Source organism: Lates calcarifer, linkage group LG19 (genome assembly GCF_001640805.2).
Source record: "Lates calcarifer isolate ASB-BC8 linkage group LG19, TLL_Latcal_v3, whole genome shotgun sequence".
Taxonomy (NCBI): domain Eukaryota; kingdom Metazoa; phylum Chordata; class Actinopteri; family Centropomidae; genus Lates; species Lates calcarifer.
This window is the reverse complement of record NC_066851.1, coordinates 8,216,739-8,237,085: the sequence shown is the minus strand read 5'-3', so window position 1 is coordinate 8,237,085 and position 20,347 is coordinate 8,216,739. Positions and strand designations below refer to the sequence as shown.

The following is a 20,347-nucleotide window of genomic DNA, read 5'->3' as shown; positions in this document are numbered from 1 at the left end:
CGTTTAGTCATTGATCAGAGTGTTAATGTGGGGAGTCACACCTCCTCAGGCCCTATATCCAAGACCAGAAGAGATGCATCTGTTCCACAGATGGAACAGCAATCCTTGGATGTCGTCATATTTTGCAGTGGGATGGAGCTATTAATAGACAGGGGTGCAGAAGAATCAGGATTTGTCATAACAGTGACATTTCTAAAGATTCTCCAGAATGTGAAGGTGTCTTGGGGGTGGATGGCGAAGGATGGACACATGACTGATAATCACTCTAAAAAAAGCACAGAACTGCACTGTGTCTACCCGTAAGTCAGGTTCATCAAAATGAACAGGTTTACTGAAGTTGAGATTTCTTAATATTCACTACTTAAAGCACTGTTTGTTATAACAGCAAATAACAATAAGCTTTTGAGCACATTTGACCTCTGCACTACATATTTTAATGTTCTTTGATCCAATTAGAAAGGGAAACTGTTGCTGCAGTTCCTAATAGTCCCAAGCAAATATTGATTAAGATTACTGATATAACTAAACACTTGGATGGTGTTTCTATTGTTTTTACCCTACAGCTGTCACTATCTGTTTCTCGGTCTCTCTTCATGCCTTGTATGAATCTCAGCCTGGTTGTCTACAGCATATTTTCCCCGATCATAAAAAGCAGCCCACCCACTGACCCTGCGCCCTGTGGCTTGTTATAAAGAGATTCCAGCCGTCACTCCCTGTAAGAAAATTAGACCCACCCTGCTCTTATGTTTCTCATCTGACCTATAGACTGCACAGCACTGTGTGCGCATAATGTGTGTTTGAGGGAGAGAGAGATAGAGAGGAACTCACCGATTGAGGAAGTCACTGCTAGAGTGCCAGTCAGGTCCCTGTGATACATAAAGATCTATGTGTTAACGCATGTTGGACACAGGAGTCTTTCTGCTCATCTTGTTTGGTCTTTTTGCTCATATGTGAAGCATCTTCTCTTGCAGGCAACTAGATTTTAGTCACATTTAATAGCATTCGGCCCTGAATAGGATTACAAACAATTTTTGCTGACCCTGTATTGTGACAAAATGGAAACAGAGAATAAATCATTCATCACATTCACATATCTCTGTCCGTGATTTGTGATAAATTAACAAAAATTATTGCACATGCACAGTCTTCCAGTAATTCAGCATATCATTCCTGTGTAACCATTTGTGATGCGCAGGCATTAGATGTTAGTAGTTAGTAAACTTAGCAGTGGGTTAAACACAGTGCAGGTAGTACTTAAGCAAACCACAGGTTTTCAGAAAGTGCAAATTAGTGAGGACCACAGGCGACTATAGCTTGGCAAGCTTGGGCAGAGCCAGAAACGGGGAAGAAGGAGCGGAGGAGAGATAAGAAAAGAGGCCCATCTCGATCAGTAAAATCATGCACAGAGAATCACAGGCAGAGGGAGAAGAGGTGAGTGGTGGGTCGTTGTTGACAGCAGACAGATCTTCACCTCCGTGATGAAAGGTGCTGATCCTTCCCAGGCAAAACACTTCTTCAAATCAATGAAAAAGGCGAAAAGCTGTCAGGCAAAGTAATCCTAACCTCACGTTTGAATGTTTAAAAGGCAACATATGTGCAGGAATAAGGTTCCCTGGTGGAAAACCTGCTTTGACCATATGGTCACCCAGCTGGATTTTAAAGTTCATCAAAGAGGGAAGTAGTTGCGTAACCATCACCATCTGAGACACACTGAAAAGGTAACTTGACATTAGCTATCCTGTTTCACCACATGCTTAAAACACAGAAGCAGGGTTCACCACAAAGGTCAAAGCAGGTTAGAAAGACAGACTCCTGCATTCAGCCCAAAAGTGGAAGTTAATGACTAAAGCTGCCCATCATTTTAAACTAGAATAACATAGTTCAGCAACATAGTTTTCAGGAAAAAAAAATCATTAGCCCACATGCTACATTACAGTTACATTTTGAGCATTAACTCCACACCCAATGGTAAAATAAAGACAATACAAAAGATCACTGAAATAACTGCAATTTTTAATAAACGCTATTCAAATCTTACAAAAGGCAGATAAAGCAACAACAGACACTTCTTCCCTGTATTTTCTTAAATAATACTGTCATTCTGTCTCTTGTGATGTGTGGTCTCTCCACAGCATGAGCTAATAGAAGGCCATTGGACCTGTGTGTCCTAAAAGATTGGTTCAAAACACTGGCTTTAAAAGACCAGTTATTGTCAACCAGCTGTATGTATGTGTAGGCCCCTTTAGGTGGGTAATTGCAGAGTTTACTGAAGAGAGTGCATAGCTTTAAAACCAGCACAAATACTTGCTAGTGACAAGATATAAAGATCCTTTTACCAACCAAAGCAGCACCATCGACTAATGTGACTTTAAAATCTTTCTGAAGTATATGCATAGCTTACAAGAGGCAACCATTGGCAGAGGGTAATGTAACTAACTGATCACAAAAGTGTACTTTGAAAAAGAAAAAAAAAACATGTATAGTAAAAGCACAGTTTCACTAACAAAATATGTTTGTTTCACTTAGTTTTATTCTTTATAACTTATTTATGCAAATAAAATCAAAATAAGCAAATAGCTGAAGTGATATCAGGCAAGTTTTCTGACGTTTTAAATAATTGTACCAGAGAGCATTTCAACTGAAATATGACATAACTTAATATGTACAGAAGAGTCCAGACACTGCACACAAGGCCAAAGTGTCCTAAACCTGAACAAACTGTATCCTCTTGAGGCAAAGATGGGACTTGTAGTCAGAGAGGAGGAGGGTTGTGGGCAGTGTTAAAGGGGTGATGACTTAATGTAGTGAGTACTACAAAAGCAAGTTTGTTTGAGGAGTAGTAGTTGGTAGTAGTAATAACACCAGGGAAAATATGGAGGTTGGGGGCGAGGGAGAGAGGAGTGTGAGAGAGCCCGAAGCTTCCAAAAAAAACAAAAAAAACAACAACAGCTGGACGTTAAAAATCAAAGGCACTGAGGAAGGACACAAGACAGGAACAGGAAGCGCATCATCAGTGAGTCAATAGCTTAAGCCGCGTGATCCAACTGACCAGTAGTGAGCGTTCTGCTGTTGTGCGCTTGGAGACAGGGGCCACGGGGGCCTTCTTCATGTCCTCCTGGTAGGGGATGGTGGCGCTGTTGTGGAGGTCTGAGTTGGAATAGTATCGGCTGCCCCGGATGTGGTCGACTCGGACGAGATGACGTTCCCCTGCTGGCCTGTAGGGTGGAGACACTGAGGGGACCTCCTCTGCTATGGTGGGGATCCTCTCATTGCTCAGATATCTATACAGGAGATCTTCACCTAAAGCAGAGAGACAAGGACAAGTTAGTTTATCAACAGCATTAACGAAGAAGCAGATGAGGTTTATACATTTAAGTACAATTTGGAATTGAGAGCATGTGTGTACATACCTTTCCTTCCCTGTGCCCAGGGCTTGGCGTAAGGGTCTACCACTCCAACACAAGTATCTACTGGCATGGACAGGGGCCGGGGCTTTCCTAGAGGCAAAGAGTAATTCATAATTCTAAATTATATTTCAAGAATGAAGTTATATGACGTCAATCAATGGAATATTCAAAATACTGACCACGCGAAGCCTTGTGCTCTCTCATTCTGGGCTGTATCACGTTGGCCTCAATGGGACAGCCGACGCTTAGCTTGTCATAATCTGCGATGGTGCAGCGTCTTCTGCTCTCCTGGTCCAGAAAGGAGTTGGGTGACTCAGAGCCCTTTGGTCTTTTACTAATGCTTGAGAAGGAGTCTGTTCTCGCCTCTCTGTGGGGAGAAACAAATGCTCATTTATTTATCACAGCATCACATGCCAATCCACAGGATAAAATGCAAAGCAGAATAACCATGATTAGGATGATCTGAAAGCAATAAATGTTATGTTACTACTCTCAGTGTAATTCGAACTGAATTAATACGACAAGGCTACAACAAATATGTCTTTTTAAAAATTCAGTCCCTCTAGCATTTTCAGTCAAGTGGCCACGATCTGTCATCTTCCTGGAGGTGGAAGATGAAGCAGCCCGTTGCATAAGGGCTGCGGTGGGACTGGTGGGAGCAGAGTGGGCTGAAGACGAGCAGAACAGAATGTGCAGTGGGAGGGGAAAGAAGGAAGGCGATCACGGGGCCCAGGACGCACTCATTATCTGCCAGCCACAAAGGGCTGGGTGAGGAAGTCTAGCAAAGGCTGACTGAGGGGGTTACTGGATGGCTCACTGCAGGGTGGCAGTTGGCCAAAATTTAAGTTGTTACATAACTTATGTTTAATGCTTTCACTTTTAAAAACCAAACTTGTTGAATAAAACTTAATCTATTAAAACAAAATAAGCTTGGTAGATGAAATGGGACAGCTCACCGTGGGGTGTACGGCATTGGAGGGGGAGGGGGGATGTACAAGTCCAGGATAGCTGGCTTCTCTTTTTTGGTCGATCCGTTAGCTGAGCTGCATGGAGACTGGGCTCTGATCAAGGAGGAATTGTTCTGGAAAATAAAGCATAACAAATTAGGCCAAAATTTCAGCATCACACACATTAAAAAAATCAGTGACAGAATTTTTTCTGTCCTCTAGATATGGTTCTCATGTATTTATACATAAACACGAGTTTACTGTAGAAAACAAATTCAAAACAAATGAAGTCATTGCTTTTACATATCCCAAATTAAGATTGAATATGACTTGCTGGCAAATGGGAGGAGTTCACCAGATGTGGTGAGACACTTAAGTGCTTGTGTGTGTCTCCCTGAGTATAAACCTTCTTGTTTGAGGTATGGAAAGATTGTAAGTGAAGTCCAAAATAGCCTGTGAGACATGTACTTAAAACTGTACTCATTTACCACAGTTATGTTTCCCAACACTCAACAACATTGTGTGCCCTTGACTCAATGCACCGTTCTTATTCCCTGCCATTCTCATCAGACCTAAATGATACGTCTGATAGTTATGGTATGGTAGATGTGATATATTAATGACAAACTAAACATCCGATCTGAGATCTCATAAATCACTCCCCCTGGTTACCGTCTCCAAATAGCTCCCATGTGTACAAATTATATAGTATTACAAAGCCAGTGCCATTCATTCTTGAATCACGGCGTGTTTTGCCTTCTGGAGCCTTATTATCACAGATAAACAGAGATGGTTGACTCTGATACCTCTGACTACTTGTTAAAACAAGATGCTGGTGGACATGTTGACATTGGCCACCTTTGTGTTGAGAGGCTCTTTGTTGTCTTAAGAAACCCACTCTTATCTGATATCCTCTCATCTAGCCTACTCAGGCTATAAAACAAAAAACAGGTTACGCATGACAAGACAATGCAGGAGCCTGAATTTTGGTAGTCTAAGCTTACAACGGGCTTATTGTCTCCCTGTCTGTTTGAGGGGACTCAGGTGCGGAGGCATGGCTAAAAGCCTGAGCCAAGCCTAATGTGTTCACATGAGGGAGAACAGCAAATTGGATTACAGTCACATAACCTTATTAGCACAATATTTATCAGCTACCCCGACTCTTCTTTGAACAATAGACATTTGGGCTGTTTCCTCTTGAAAATAGCAAGGGCAAACCTGAATAACACGGATTATCTTAAGTCCTATTGTGTTCTTTTTATGGCAGCATTTGGGCCATTTGTTTCTAATAAACCAGATACAATCTAACCAGTCTCCAGCACTATAAGCTGGCAGCTTTATCTCCTAGACTGAATGACATCATGAGACTTTGTTTGTTTTCCTCTGATGCTGAGCATGAAGAAAATCTCAATGCTGTATTCAACTGAGCCGGCAGCACTTTTCAGGGTGGCTCCATCACACTTGTCTGAACTTGCTGTTTTGGAACCAACTCCCTAAAATCTCATAATGGGTTGACAATGACACAGGCTTTTGTTAACTTTCAAGAATCAAAGGAGGAAGTGTGTGTGCTTGTGTGCATGTGCATATATACCTGAGGTACTGGGGGCTTCCAACGCATGTTCTTGAGTGGGGCAGGGGTGAAACCTGTCGTGCCTGTGGGCCTCTTTTTCAGGAGGAGAACCACACCCTTGGGGTCCTCCCTCAGCTTGATAACCAGGTTTTTCAGCTGCCAGCCCACCTGGTTAACAGGATGTGAACACACAGAGACACGCACACAGTCAATTTCCATGTGCTCAATTTACACTATGTATGGTCAAATATAAACAGCCGATACTGTATCTAAAAAACTCACCACTGTCTGCTGGTTAACTTGGATCACCTCATCACCAGCATGGATCTTCCTTGTTAGGTCTGCAGGCGACTGAAGAACAAACATGTACTTATGAGGTCTAAGCCTGATACACAGTGTTTATACAACTGAACAACTAACTGAACCTGCTGCCAACACAAAACTTATTAACAAAGGCTTGCTGAAATTAGAAGTTACTTTAGTTCCAATCTACATTATTTTAACTGTTTCTACCTTTGCACTCCCATTCAACATGCAAATATCTGATGAACAAACATGCCAAGTTCAAAATCGTGAGAAAAAACAAACTCTCTTGGCTGATGAATATCAGTTTGAATTGTTTTTCATGTCACACAGATGTCAAACAGGATTAACTAGTCATTATTGCTGATGATTCAGGTCTTGATTCACAATTAAGGCCCGGAGGTGTGAGGATCCGACTGTGGCAGTGATGCTGCTACATTAGTCACTGACTGGTTGTGGAGGAAAGGTAAGACGTTTTTTTGTTTTTTTTTGTGGAGGCTGTTTGTGACATTTAGTGGTTACTGGAATGCAGAAACAAACAATTCCCTGTGTAGATGAGTAGTCTGTAACTCCTTCAGATACAGTAACTCAGTGTGACCTCAGTATAGGAGGAGGAGAATGAAAAGGAAGGCGAAGAGGAGGATGAGAGTGAGGTGTTTTTTCAACCAGTACCAGAAACTTGTTCTTAAAAGTGAGGTGCAAAAAAGTGAGATCTGACCATATGAATGAGATAAAAAACTAACACAAACTGTCAGTAATTGCTTAATTCTGTGACACAATCAGACTCTATGTATTTGTAATGATAAACTATATTCAGGCAGGGAAAGGGGCTGAGTGTAGGTGGTCAACATATTGTTATACTTACATGTTCTGTGGTTCCCGTGATGACATGTAACCCATCGTAGGTAGACTTGATGTACATCCCCTAGGCAGCACAAGACAACCTTACTTATGGTTTCGGTAAGAATACAATATTCCCAGAGGGAGACAAATGTATGACAGAGATGTGAGGGTCACAATTTGACACACATAGCGAGCATTCCTGGCCTGCAAAGGCCAACAAGCAGACAGCAAATTTAGAAAAAAAAAATCTCCCAGCATTCCTTACCAAACCCTCGCCCGGTTTGATATTGGTCAGCTGGACTTCTTCCAAGCAGGCCGACTGGCTCATCAGGGGGTCAGAGGTGGTTCTCACGGTCTGATCACAGATGCTGTTCAAAATCTTCGACTGCAGACGAAAAAGCAAAAAACAAAATGCACCCATGAATAAAATAAGAAGCATAAGACTCTAATAAACATCTTTGATTTTAAGTGGTGTGGTAAATCCTCTAATGGTGTATTGTGCCTTTAATAACCAGCACAGTGCTATACAGGTTAGAACAAGTCAGATTACACTGCTACTCTTGCAACTCTCGAGACCTTATCCTTCATCAGTTTGTTGTCTTACACCCTGTGAACATACCTCTGTGTGTGTACGTCCATGTTTGGTGCAAGGCTTAATGGGCTAAAAGGGACCATTAGTGTGCTATTAACTAGCCACGCACACACACACAACACTGAAATCAGTGCACCTCTACTCTATGCTTGGTCCCTTGCTTGTTTAAGGACAAAAACTGTAATTTGTCATCATTAGAGGGGTCTTTTCTGGGTACATGTACTTTGTATTGAACACATGGTGCACAATTTATGTGGAAAAACTCAGAAAATTGAGGAAAAAAGCTGCAGCACAGCCTGGGAACAAAGGAACAGAACAAAGACAAGAGCAAGACAATGCAAAATCTTACAAAGAGAGTCTCAGCTCTACTGTTGATTTTGTTTTGGTTGTCTGAGAGAGAGAGAGACACAGTGCTAGAGGAAGCCTAGTGTCAACCTAAGGAGTCTGGAGAGTGTCAGCAACAGGAAACAGTGATTGATGGTGGGGGCGTATTAGAGCCGCCTCCTCCACTGGCTATCCTATAGACCAGTCTGCTCTATTCACTCAGAAAACTGACCTTGCAGCTGAGAGCATGTCACACAATCTCTGTGTAAAAAGATATTTTCTCCCAGTATAGGAACCTCTAGGTCTCCTTTAGTTTACATTTTGGGAAAAGAGATACAGAATACTTACAACTTCCAGTATCTTTTCTTCCATCTCGTAAACACTGCAGTCCTGTTGCACAGAAGACAGTGATGATAGATTAGACTTATGAGCAGTAAACAACAGGGAAGAGGAAGAGGTTATTCAATAGCTAGAGAGGGAAAAAGTATAGGGGTTAGGTAAATACGATATAATCAGCATTCCAGATATAGAATTGAGAAAAATGGAGGACAGCCACAAATAAACAGCTTTTAGTTTTAAATTACCTCTTTGCCTAAATTCTGGGGATGCTATAATTGCATAATGCACTGTGTGGTTCAGTAAACTATATTGGAACCTAAATACCATACGAACACTCATATAGTAACAATTTGCAGATGACGTGGTGAGGGGAAAATGATGATGATGATGTTCGGACAGCCTTCATGCAAATAGTTCTGTGCTTTCTGGAAGCATTTGGATGCAGTGGTCTCTTGAAGTCAGACAAGACACAGTAGCTGTGATCGTGGTTGTTTGGGGGAAAGAACCGCTGATAAAATGTGCAAGGTCAGCTGGGAGACTGACCACTATCCCCAACACAGCACAGGACTCGTTGACTGCAGCTGGACTGGACACAGCTGAGGCAACAGCCTCCCCTGACAACTGTGTTGTTAGTGGTGAAAGGGGCCCCGGTTAGGAGGAGGGTGGGGGTTCACAGTGCATTTTTTTTGGGGGGGGGGGGTATTGCTCTATGCTGGAAATGCCCCAAGGGAAACCATCCTTCAAAACACAGGTGAAATGCTTCTGTCAAAGCCAGACAGCACAGAAAATGCTCTCTTATTTCTTGAGAGCCCTCCCAAGCCACAAGCCTTTGTCGATGCAAAATAAAGGGAAGCCGGTGCTGTAGCCCGCACACTATTAGTGACATGCATAGGCATGTGCCATGTACAAAGCTTGCTCTGTTGCTCTTTGTAAACCCATTGTACAGACAGCAAAATGGGGGTCGAGCAAGTTTTTCCATATTTCCATAGCTTGCACATTCCACTGGGCTAAAGGCGAGAGTCTGTTTTCAAATGCACTTGGCCCGTCACACTGTTGGTTTGTTTGCGCTGACAAGATTTGCATGACTGTCTGTGGCCTGTTCCCATCAAAGCAGAGGACATCCTATGCTTCCTAAGTATTATTTTCTTTTGGTAAAGTAATGTACATGTGACTTTGCCATATTTCCCTTATGTGGGGGAAAAATGAAAACCCAATATAAACATTAAGTAGTGACATATATTGGTCCCAAAATATTGGTTTCCATACAATATAGTTTCTAAAGTCGGCCAAGAACATATGGTGGTTTGAGAAAGAATTTGGCTGAGCTTGCGTAAACATGCAACTGCATATTTCTGGTCCATGTCTGGATGACTACACTGTTGACTGAGCCAAGAGGGACGAGCTAAAAATTCATATTTCGATGTTTAGAGGTCGTGAAACAAAACAATATCATAATGAGCAGCAGACACGGTTTGGCACACCTCCCATCAAGGTTTACATTCACAGAACATTTCTCTTGTTTCATAGCAATGTCAAATCATATGAAAACAATATCATAGATAATGCTTCTAAGATCTGTTTGTGATATCCAAAATAATCCAATATCTTTGTCAAAACCAAAGACCTTCTGGTAGAGCGGAGCCAGATCACAGCTAAACACTGAGAGAGAGGTTGGGGGACAATTCCCTGGGTGTACTGATCCTGCACATTATGGACTTGATCCCACAGCCGGTGTGGATCAGATGACTCTCTGTGTGCTGCTCTGTGGGCCTTTGATCTGCCACCAGAGAGGATTTGCATGGTCGAGCGATGAAGTGGCCCAGAGAGAGGAGTGCTGGCACAGTTTGGGAACCTGGAGAGTAGCTGCCTTTACACCGGGGTGAAATAAAGAACATGGGCCGCAATACTTAATAAGACGTGGCCTTCTAACATCCAGCTATTCATACAGTATTAATATATGATGATATGATGATATATTTGTTCAAGTTCAACATTTGGCCTACATAATGGAATGTGTGTCTGTTTTTTCTACTAATAATAGAAAGAAATAAACTGCATATCCAAAAATTTGGGAGTGGGAAGCATGGACAAAAGACACGGGATCGATGAAAAATGTGTTCTTTGAAAGTGGATGACCTCACCACAGACGGGTCAGCCAAGATGGGTGATGCGTTCACAGTTTTACAGCCATGTCCCATTGTGTGTGTACACAGAGGCTTCATTCAGGCAGAACACATAAATTGTGTGATCTGAAAAGCCCTAATTCTTGGCTGAAGTTCATGAACGAGCTGGGCACACCTCACGCTGTCCTCCCCCATCATAAAACTAATCACTGTGGCAGGCTTCTGTGCAACCTATTTTACTAACCAGTGGCTCATATGCTTGCCTGCAAACAAAGGGAGTCCAAATGGTCAAAAAAAAAAAAAGAAAAAAAAAGAGAGAAACAGAGTCATGAATTGAGCAACTTTGTGTAATAGTTTAGGTACTTACGGGATGGAATGAGGTGGAAATAAGCCTCTGTTTCTGCAGCTTGATTTAAAACTAACAGAGGACCACACTACATCTCCCCTCCAGTTGTTGGAGGAAACTAATAGCTCCAGTCTTACAAGACTCTTTCAGCACCTATCAAGAGTTTATTCTACCCCATAACCTCTTTACTTCACATGGCAGTGTGGGAAATGTATACCCCCCACTCTCCTGGATGACCATGACCGAGACACCCACAGTAAATCACCAGAGGCGCTGAAATCCCAGACTCTGGCGAGGAAATAGGCACTCTGGGAAAGGAATTTATTTTGATGCAATAACACTCTAAAAATGACACCTGCAGTCTCAGTGGCCACTTTCACTAGCACTGTGTAAAATTATCAGGCTGCGCTTAAGACAAAGCTTTCGGGAGGACGAAATTGTACACATAACTAATGGATTTAGTACTGAAGGAAAAGCAACACACCAGCTGCTTTTGTTTAAAACATACAGTATATATGACATGACTAGTTATATGAAAGTGAGAGAAGCAGACACCCATGATGCAATGCCAGAGCAATTCTCAGCAGAAACTTCTGAAATATAGTGGATGTGGATGTTTGCTGATGCTCTGTTTTAACCGTTAGCCATCTATCTGGCAGTCAGATGAACCACCTCCTCATCTCTGCATTAAACCTACATGCAGGAAGTGCTTTCAGACAGTTTGGTCTCCCACCGCGAGCATCTTGGAGAAGCAAAAACAGGAACCACATGGCTGAGGGTGTACGGCAGCCTGGGGAATGTTGGCAGGCACCTTTAAAAGAGCGCCAGTGGGTTTTATGAAACTGGAAACACAAAAGCGACGTTTACCATTAAACGTCCCCACACTAAGGGGGTCTCCTTATTAGCCAGCGTGAGGAGGAAAAGATCCCAAGAAAAACATGAGCATTTGCAATAATGTGCTCAAACTCCTGGCTTCAGGTTCTTGTTACGGCTGCCAGACCACATTTCCCATAACTCTCTTCTTCTACATTTTATCCTGCATGTCTGTGCCCCCGAGCTGGTATGTGCTCAGTGGAAAAAGCTATTATGTGTGTGTGTGTGTGTGTGTGTGTGTGTATGTTTCCCTGGGGTTAGCTACATGTGTGCTGTTGAACTAACTAGCGTGCAGACCTGTTGAACTGTGGTGGTGAGCTCCAGGCACAGCTGAATGATTTTGTTCTTGGTGGCAGTGAAGTCACTGATCCCTGTAAGAGGCGTCCTGCAAACAGACAAAGAAGGAAACGGAGAACATTAGGAACCAGTGATGGACAGCTGAGCCGTTGAAATTTGGTCTCACTCAAACTGCATGACTGCACTGTTTTAAAATTTAAGTATAGAACAACAAAGTTTGATATTAATCTCCAAAGTAATGAAGTCATAAAACACTAAAAACAGAAAGACTTAACATGTATAACTGAAGTAACTTAATAACATGAAGTCGGCTATAACACTGAGCTTTACAGCAGACTCAGTGAACCTTGCCTGATTATTGTGTTTGGGTGACTGGCCACAGACAGTCTTGGTTGTAACTCAAGAATGTCACCGTTCTGGTGCCATTTTGTCTCTTTTCCTCCCCTGACTCCATCTAAAAACATATGAACTACACAATAGCTTCCAAAACCTCCTTGCAGTTCTTGAAATATGTCAATGTGCCTCATCATATTAGATTAGACCAAGAGCAGCAGGTTGACAAGAAAATAAAGGATTCCTAGACCATGCCTATATATCATTTCTTGTTGCTTACTTGGGGACGAGACAAGACAGTTATTAATAATTATCATCATGTTAACTAAATATCTAAAGTGCTCAGGTAGAGTCTAAGTCGAAGTCTAAGAAGTTTTGTTTAAGTGTGGGATGCTGTAAAAAGGCCAATATATAAGTATATTCACAGTTGATATTAGCATTGTTTTAGCACTGACAAGTACTAAAGTAAGAGGGAAACCAGTGTTAAAGTATAATGATCTAAAAACTGAATATTTACTGTAACATTTCTTCAATCTACATGTAAAAATGTGAATTTATGTTGTCACTTGGGCACTGACTCACAAATGTAGCTAAACATTTAGCACAACACTCATCTCAACACCACAACTATGGTTTATACCATGATGTCACTGTACCCGCTTTAGCCAAGCCTGTCACAAAAAGAGAAGCTTAATTTCAGCCAGCTAACACTTAATCCTGGCAACCTGCTTAATATGCTCTGCTTTTACAATGTAATGTGTTTTGGAGCAGGTCATCACGAGAGCACAGGGGATTGGCCATCACATCCAAATACAGAATGATTTATTTCACCCGCCCCCTGTCTAGATTCAGTGCTGTATGAACACCTCAAGAGTCACACCTCACATTTTGTTTGTATTACCTGTCGAGCCAAGCCAGGAGGCTCTTCGCAGCGCCGATTAGCTCCACCACAGAGGTGAGGAAGTCGTTGGGTGGTTTGCGGGAGGTGCTGCCATCATACGCTGGGCTTTTTCTACGATCGGACGTGGCCATGTGTAGACTGTTGGTGGCAGCTCTCATCCTCACAACCAGATTCTTCAAGTTGTCTGTCTCTACTCCATAGTTCTGAAACAGTCAATTAATACACAATTTAAACTATGCCAATAAAAATTGAAAAAGCCCACACTCATGCCAGTTAAATTCAAAATCACAGTCAGGATCAGGGATGGGAGGCTTCTCTCCCCCCAGGAAAACATGTTTTTTCCTGTACAATGAATGTCTGTAGTCATTTCTTTGACAGATTTGATTTAAATATCTGTGAGGACAGACTAGGCATGAAATTCCCCTCAGTCTCCAGATTTGTTCTAGGGTGTGCACGTGCCATCACCTGATTCCCATCAAGCGGAGCAAACTTTGCATTCTTGAGCCTGGCTTGGTTCCTGCTTTTGCATTCCTCTAATTTATAGCTTATTCACATGCACAAAGCAGCAGAGTTCTGTGTCTTCAAGGGTCACTAAGTACAGTACAGAGCTGCTATGAATTGGACTACTGCAAGGTACTGAGCTGCGACAGGATGCACATTTTTTTTTCCTGGAGGGTGAAGTGTGTGTCTGGGACTGAGCACGACCACTTGTCAAATATTTTATGGAGCTTGCTTTAAAGTCTTCTCAGTGTTTTGATTGAATAAATGGGTTTGTAGTGATGTGTTGGTTAAAAGGTAAGCAGGGGAAGGGTAGCCTGGCTCTTGTCCTGGTAAATATCAGCTTACTTGGTGTTGCATCGCTGCCAGCAATGCTGCTGTATGTGTGATGTTGCCAGGAGCTAAATATGCTTTGCAGGGAGTAAAAAAGCACGTGTTTGGCAAACAACGAGGGAGATCTGCAAGTGGTTAGTGTCTACTTTTATTCCACTGCCTCTTTCCAACATGTGCTCAAAAAAACATACAAATCACTTTACTCATTTCAGCCCCCAAGGAATGTCTGGAATAACTGGACTAGTCAAACAGTAGCTGTAGGCAGTTTTACTCATGCCGCACTTGACATGAAATGGATTGTTGAAATATCACAAAAGATAAGCAAACATGATCAGAGAATATATGGAAAAAAGGAAAGAAGCCATTTGATGGTTTGGTTTCTCATTCAGGTCATTTACACAGTGGACAACTTTAGCACAAAGGCAGTGTGAGCCTTTTCCAGATCAAATGTCTCCTGGCTTTTTCATTAGCAGGCTAATTCACACAGTCACAGCAGCTCTTACTGGCCCACAGATGTCCAGCGAGCCTTTGTCCCCTCACTGCCAGCTGAGCTAAAAACCACGACTGAGCAAAATCTGTGGTTCCAATCAAATACAAGTTTTTCATTCTCAACAACATTTCAAGCCAATTTTGCGTTCTTTCAGTGCCTTTTTATAGACTTTCAGTTAATCTAGAATCAAGATGGCAGAAGCTTCTCTTCATGTAGGCTCTACTTGGGGCTCTTTGAAGGGGCTATATACTGATACAAGTGTCCTCAGGAGAAATGGAGACCGGCTATCACAACACAGCACTTCCTGCCCTTGCCACAGGCATTACATGGATCTGACTTGACTATAAAAGATACAAATGTCTGCAGCCTGGAGAGAGAATGTGTGTTTGTGTGTGTGCGTGTGTCTGTTGCTAGAATGTGCCATCTAAGGTTGAGTGTTACATTACACCTTGGGACAGATTCCACCCCAGGCAATAGTAAAATACATTTACGGCTGCTCTGCGACCAGAGGATCTGTCATATACTGTATGTTCAATGGCTGCTGGACATGGCTAATGTGTGTGTGACTATCATGAGGTGCTCGTCTCTGAGTGGGCCACTGGGGTCAGAGAACAAATAAAGAAGTGTTGGGTTTCAACACTGACTGCAGAAGACATCACGGCCCCCCAGTAAAATTAATTGAAATGTTCTTTCTTTGTCCCTAGATGGCCGTTTGGTCTTGATAGCTTTTAGGTGGAAGAGAAGCGGGAGTATAAATGTATCCTAAAGGCCTGAGGGGCTGTACATTAGGCCATCAGTCATCTTGATTTAGGTTTGAAGCTGCTAACAGGACATAAAGGTACTATGATGGTGAAATCTTTATTTTGTGCACATATGAATAAACATTTCAAATTCAAGGAGAAAGAAAAAAAATATGATTGCATCAACAGGAAGTGTCTGAACTAACAGTAAACAAAAAGAGAGCGAATGGTGTGTTATAGATAGTGTGGGGGATTTTGGGTGCTGGTGGCCTGTGTTCCTGTCAGTAGCAGTGACCTTGCCACAGTTAAAGCTAATTGAAACGGGGGCCTCACTTCCTCCCAAGAGACCTGTGGAAGGTTGAGGCCTCGTTCTTAATAAGGAAACCCCTAACAGACAAAAAACATTTAGCCGCACTGCTTCAATCAGAGGTGAAAGGTTGCTGTGAGTCCAGCATTCCTGGCTCGAAGTTCCAAGGAGAAGAGAGGGAGCGTGATTATACAATGTGCCAAATACTTCCTCACCGAATTGCATAAGACTATACAGTGCAAATACACACAGACACAGTGTTAGAAAGTAAAAGCACATTTTGACTGAAGAATAAAGTTCACATGCAAGGGAAGGGACTTACTTAAAATAACAAAGCCGAGCTGAGGAGGCACTTTAGGAGCCAAATTTATGAAGCAGCTCAGGAGGAAAATTACTTGAGCGTCGATGCAAAGGTTCTAGGGGTGAACAAAAATCTGGGCCTGATTACTGTGATGGTAAAAGAGGTTATGGCCCACAGGATGTACCATATGGTATATATTCTATGATAGGTAAATCTATCAAAACAAAAAAGACGATCATATATGCGCCAAGTGCTTCCATGTGTCCAATGGGTACAGGTATGGAAGATGTAATCAGGTAGAGGACAGGTTGCTTATCGTAGCATGGGAGTATGTATTGATTCAGTAAAAGTTGGTTGAAGCAAAGAGATGTATCAAATCTGTATCTGCTTTACTCAGGATGCAAGACACCCCATTCATAGCTTCATTGTGCTGAGATAGCAGATTGCTGACGATTCACATCTTTCAAATCTCATCTGTCAAAGCTTTCAGATCAGCACTGAGGCAAGATGCAGCCTCGTGTGGGAGAGAAAAGATTTCACTTTTAACTTTCTTCAGGGTAAAAATAACCATGCCCTGAACGATTAATGTAAAGCATTTTAAGAGAGCATAAAGAGGGAAATGCTGACACTGATCAAAACGCCGGGACCACAATCTGGGACTTTTATGGCACAGGAAGTGATAAAACTCCAAATCGATCCCATCTGCTTGAAAACCTGGTTCTCTTTCAGCTGGAGCGTGGATGGTTTTCATCGCTCTTTTTATGCTCACTAGTTGAAGGCAGAGACATTTTTGTTGGCAGTTCTTCTGGGAGCTGTGATGATGGACAGCGGGTCAGCTGGTTCGCTCCCAGAGTGACTAATAAGAGCCAAACAGGGGACCTTTAACTGAACTGAGAGAGATAGCTCAGGTGAGTAGAGGGCTGCAGCAGTGAGAATGAAACTGACTGTTGTTGTTGTTGCTGACATTTCTGCCATTTTGTTAAAGAGAATGGAGTCTGAAAAATAAATATAGCTTTAGAATGGATGTGTTCTGTGTGTGAAGGAGGGTGAATTTACATATAAGGGAGAGTGGGGAGAGAGAAAGAGCTCTCATCTATCAAACAGATCAAACTGTCACTCATCGATACATAATAACCACCATTAACTGCCTCTAATAATCTTGCACAGATACAGACTGCAAAAACTAGCCCAAGGCCCATTTGACCCGATCTCTCCTCTTCCCCAAGTGACATTGCTGTTCCCCAATGTCCTCAGGCTGCTGCATGTGTTGTGGTGCCTCCACACCCCACTGAGCCGTTATGTATCGCTGCTTCCTTTAGCTGCCCAAACCAGAAACTACAGACAGAGTTTTTTTGTGAATGTGGACAGAGGGAGGGGGGATAATGACCAAAAGAGCCCACGCTTTGTTACAAAACCTTCCTATAGCACAATCACGTCCCACAATTATGCCAGCCAAAGATCTACTGACCAGAGCGCAGAGCAGATCGACGGCCTCCAGCACCAGTTCTTGGTGTCCGATCCTGGCCACGCCAAGCTCCTCCAGGTCCTGATGTGTGATCTTCAGTAGCTGCTCACCGCTGATCTTCTCCCGCTCAAAGTTGCTCACATACTGCTGCAGGCTGTCATCCAAACCTAGATACACAAGATGAGAAAAGCAAAGAGAGGGAGACTCATTAGACAAACATTAAAAATACAATCAGCCCACTACTTTAGAAAGGTTCAGTTCAACTGTCACTTGCTCTTAGCCCCAGTAAAAAACAAAACCAGTGCGAACTTCAGTTTACCTACTGTATCTGCTGGTCTAATTAGGATGTGTTCTAATGTTGTGTGTAAGTGATTGTGTGTCTGTGCAGATAAGGAACAGGTGGGACTGCTATCTCTGCTGCTAGCTAGATAAATACACCATAAACAGAGCAACGGTTGAGACCTCTAAGTCTGTTAGGGCGGTTAAACAATGGATGGCTATATATATGTGTGTGTGTGTGTGTGTGTGGATGTGGGTGTGGGTGTTTCAATAAACGTGCCAGTGTCAGGGGTGTCCCCTTGCAACTATTTGTAGCTGCAATAACAAATGAGTTGGACCGTTATGCTACCAACTGCTCTGGAACATACAAGGATGTAACTCACATGAATATACTGTGGGCTGTAGTTCAGTGCAACAGGCTCTTCTGATACTGTAGAACAAGTTGTGTATAATGCATTGCAATAAACAAACTGACAAACCTGCCCTCCCTATGCACGCAATGTGTCCCTCAGCAGACCTTCAAGTAGTGTTGAGACAACAGTGAAGAACGAGCCTTTGTGTGTGTGTGTGTGTGTGTGTTTATGCACACATATAGCTGTGGGTGTAGAAGTAAACGCCATCTCTCTCCCCATCAAAGAGCACACAGAGAGGGGGCAGCTGCAGCTACATGGCCCTGTGCCCTGCTTCTCTGAAAGACCTGTCAGCTGCATGACACACTCGCTCACTCTGACCATACCACACACACACACACTCCACAAATAATATTCCTCAGTATGAGACAAGATTTGGCAGATCCATTTTCAGTTTGATATTCAAGCCGCAAAAGCTTGACTTTTTTAGGAACCTGTAACTTAACAGCAGATAACAGCATCCATATAAAATGCAGAGCATGTAGCTATGAGTAAAGACACACTGGGTGTGTTCAGTGGTCACTGAGCCATTTTTGTGAATGGCACCTCGTATTCTCATGCCTCTGTGACACTTAGTCTGTGCATGTGTTGCAGCGAGTATGCATAAAGGAAAGATGGAGAATGTGTGTGTATGTGTGTGTATCTTGGAAGTCAGTGCTGACCAAACAAACATAAACATAAAAAGGTTTAGACCAACTGTGATCAGGCTTTAAAGGCCCTGAACACCTACTTTCTCGATCAGTTTCTTGCTCTCTATGATAGGATCCTATGCGATCACACCATTTTCTACTAAAGTTGGAGCAGTTACTTCATATTTGACACTTCATTTCATTTTCATTTCATTTGTGTTAAATTCTTTATAAATCATACTTTTGATTTTTTAAAGGTTGTTGCTTATTTTGTCATTAATATACAGTATATTGTTATAGATCAATAACAATTTTTGGCAGCTTTAAGTTAGCATTCAAGGTTAGCAAAAACATGGATACAGCTGCTACACAGTAATAACCTATTTCATCAGACTTCTGGGATGGAGGGGTTTTACTGTGAAGCAGCTGCAGAAGTTTTTTAGCTAACCTGGAATGCTAAGGCCTTATTCAATAAAAGTTGGAGCAGAAGCCAAACCGTAGGATCCAAGTTACTTGCTTCATGGCCTGCAATAGTGCAATATCAAGGAAATTCACATAACAATGTCACTACACATCAGAATGTGCTGCATTGTGTAGCCCCAGGACTCAAACTACCTACAGAGGACTCCTTTCAAAGCCATTAAAATTCCATTATGGCATCAAAGTTCACTTACGGCAGCATTTTCAATCCTTGAGAAAATATATGTGAGAGCTCAAGCCATCGCCACTGAATCAAAGGGAAAATCCATCTCGACTTGTTAACCATTAGCCGCCACACGAGTCAAGTCCAGTTAGGCTGATTAGATTTTTCTCATTCCTTGGCATGCTAATTCCTAGGCAAGACTTCAGAGAATTTCAAGCTTAACCCCTGACTGGCCGGCAGTATGCAGAGGAATCCACTTCGAATTGTAAGAAAAGGGACTGAGTACTGGCCTGAGCCCACACCGAGAAGAACAGAAGCCAAATACAAACACTGGGCTAGTCACTTAATGCGATTAGATGAAAACAAAGACTTGGGTCCAGAAGGGGCAAAGTTTCTCCTTCCTGCTGTGTTAAAAAGGCATTTCCTGTGGAATGGTGCCACCATCCTCACCAAATAGAAGAAGAAGAAGAAAGGGCACAAAGAGAAACTTGTGGTTCAGCTTACAATAAAACATGCTGAGGCTTACACTGTGTGTTTTTCTTAGCTCGGTTGTTGTAAAACCATGTAGAGTAGATATGGGAAAAAAGTCTGGAGAGAAATTTTGGGGGAATGAATCTGCATCCAGTAATTGATGAATGGAGAGCCTTTCCTTTCCTCTAGATTGTTTTCACTTTTGTTCGGTCAATGGCAAGTGTATTCACCCCGCATATCCTGTCCCTTATCCTAGAAGTCAGGGAGTTTAGAAATTTCGGGTCACTTCGGGGTCCAAACTCATCTGCATTTGCTTTGAAATGGAACAATTGTAAGTGTGTTTGCATGCGTCAGAGACCTACCATTACTTTTAGGTAGCAGTGTTTAAGAATACGGGTTTGTGTGCTAGAGAGAAAGTGCATTACTCTCCCACTGAACTCAGGGGCTCTCAATGGAACATACCACAGCAATCTTTCCCTCTGGACTCAACCATCGACACCTTCTGAATAAGAGAGGGGTGTCCTTACAGTGGGGCTTATAAAACATTTATTGGGCCTCGATCAATGGCTGCAGGGGTGTGTGT

General features: G+C 42.5%; 1 protein-coding gene across 1 annotated transcript in view; it reads right to left on the bottom strand.

Annotated features, from left to right (window-relative positions):
• Positions 1-20,347, bottom strand: part of LOC108897960 (connector enhancer of kinase suppressor of ras 3) — a 44,702-nt gene that overhangs the window by 12,629 nt on the left and 11,726 nt on the right. The window contains exons 2-14 of the mRNA XM_018697770.2: positions 17,336-17,499; positions 13,199-13,401; positions 11,965-12,052; positions 8,335-8,376; positions 7,336-7,455; positions 7,093-7,152; positions 6,207-6,275; positions 5,946-6,092; positions 4,364-4,488; positions 3,587-3,774; positions 3,411-3,497; positions 3,050-3,300; positions 829-866 (exon numbers count right to left, since the gene is read on the bottom strand). Coding sequence (XP_018553286.1) covers positions 829-866; positions 3,050-3,300; positions 3,411-3,497; positions 3,587-3,774; positions 4,364-4,488; positions 5,946-6,092; positions 6,207-6,275; positions 7,093-7,152; positions 7,336-7,455; positions 8,335-8,376; positions 11,965-12,052; positions 13,199-13,401; positions 17,336-17,499 — 1,582 coding nt within the window. The remainder of the gene's footprint in view (positions 1-828; positions 867-3,049; positions 3,301-3,410; positions 3,498-3,586; positions 3,775-4,363; positions 4,489-5,945; positions 6,093-6,206; positions 6,276-7,092; positions 7,153-7,335; positions 7,456-8,334; positions 8,377-11,964; positions 12,053-13,198; positions 13,402-17,335; positions 17,500-20,347) is intronic.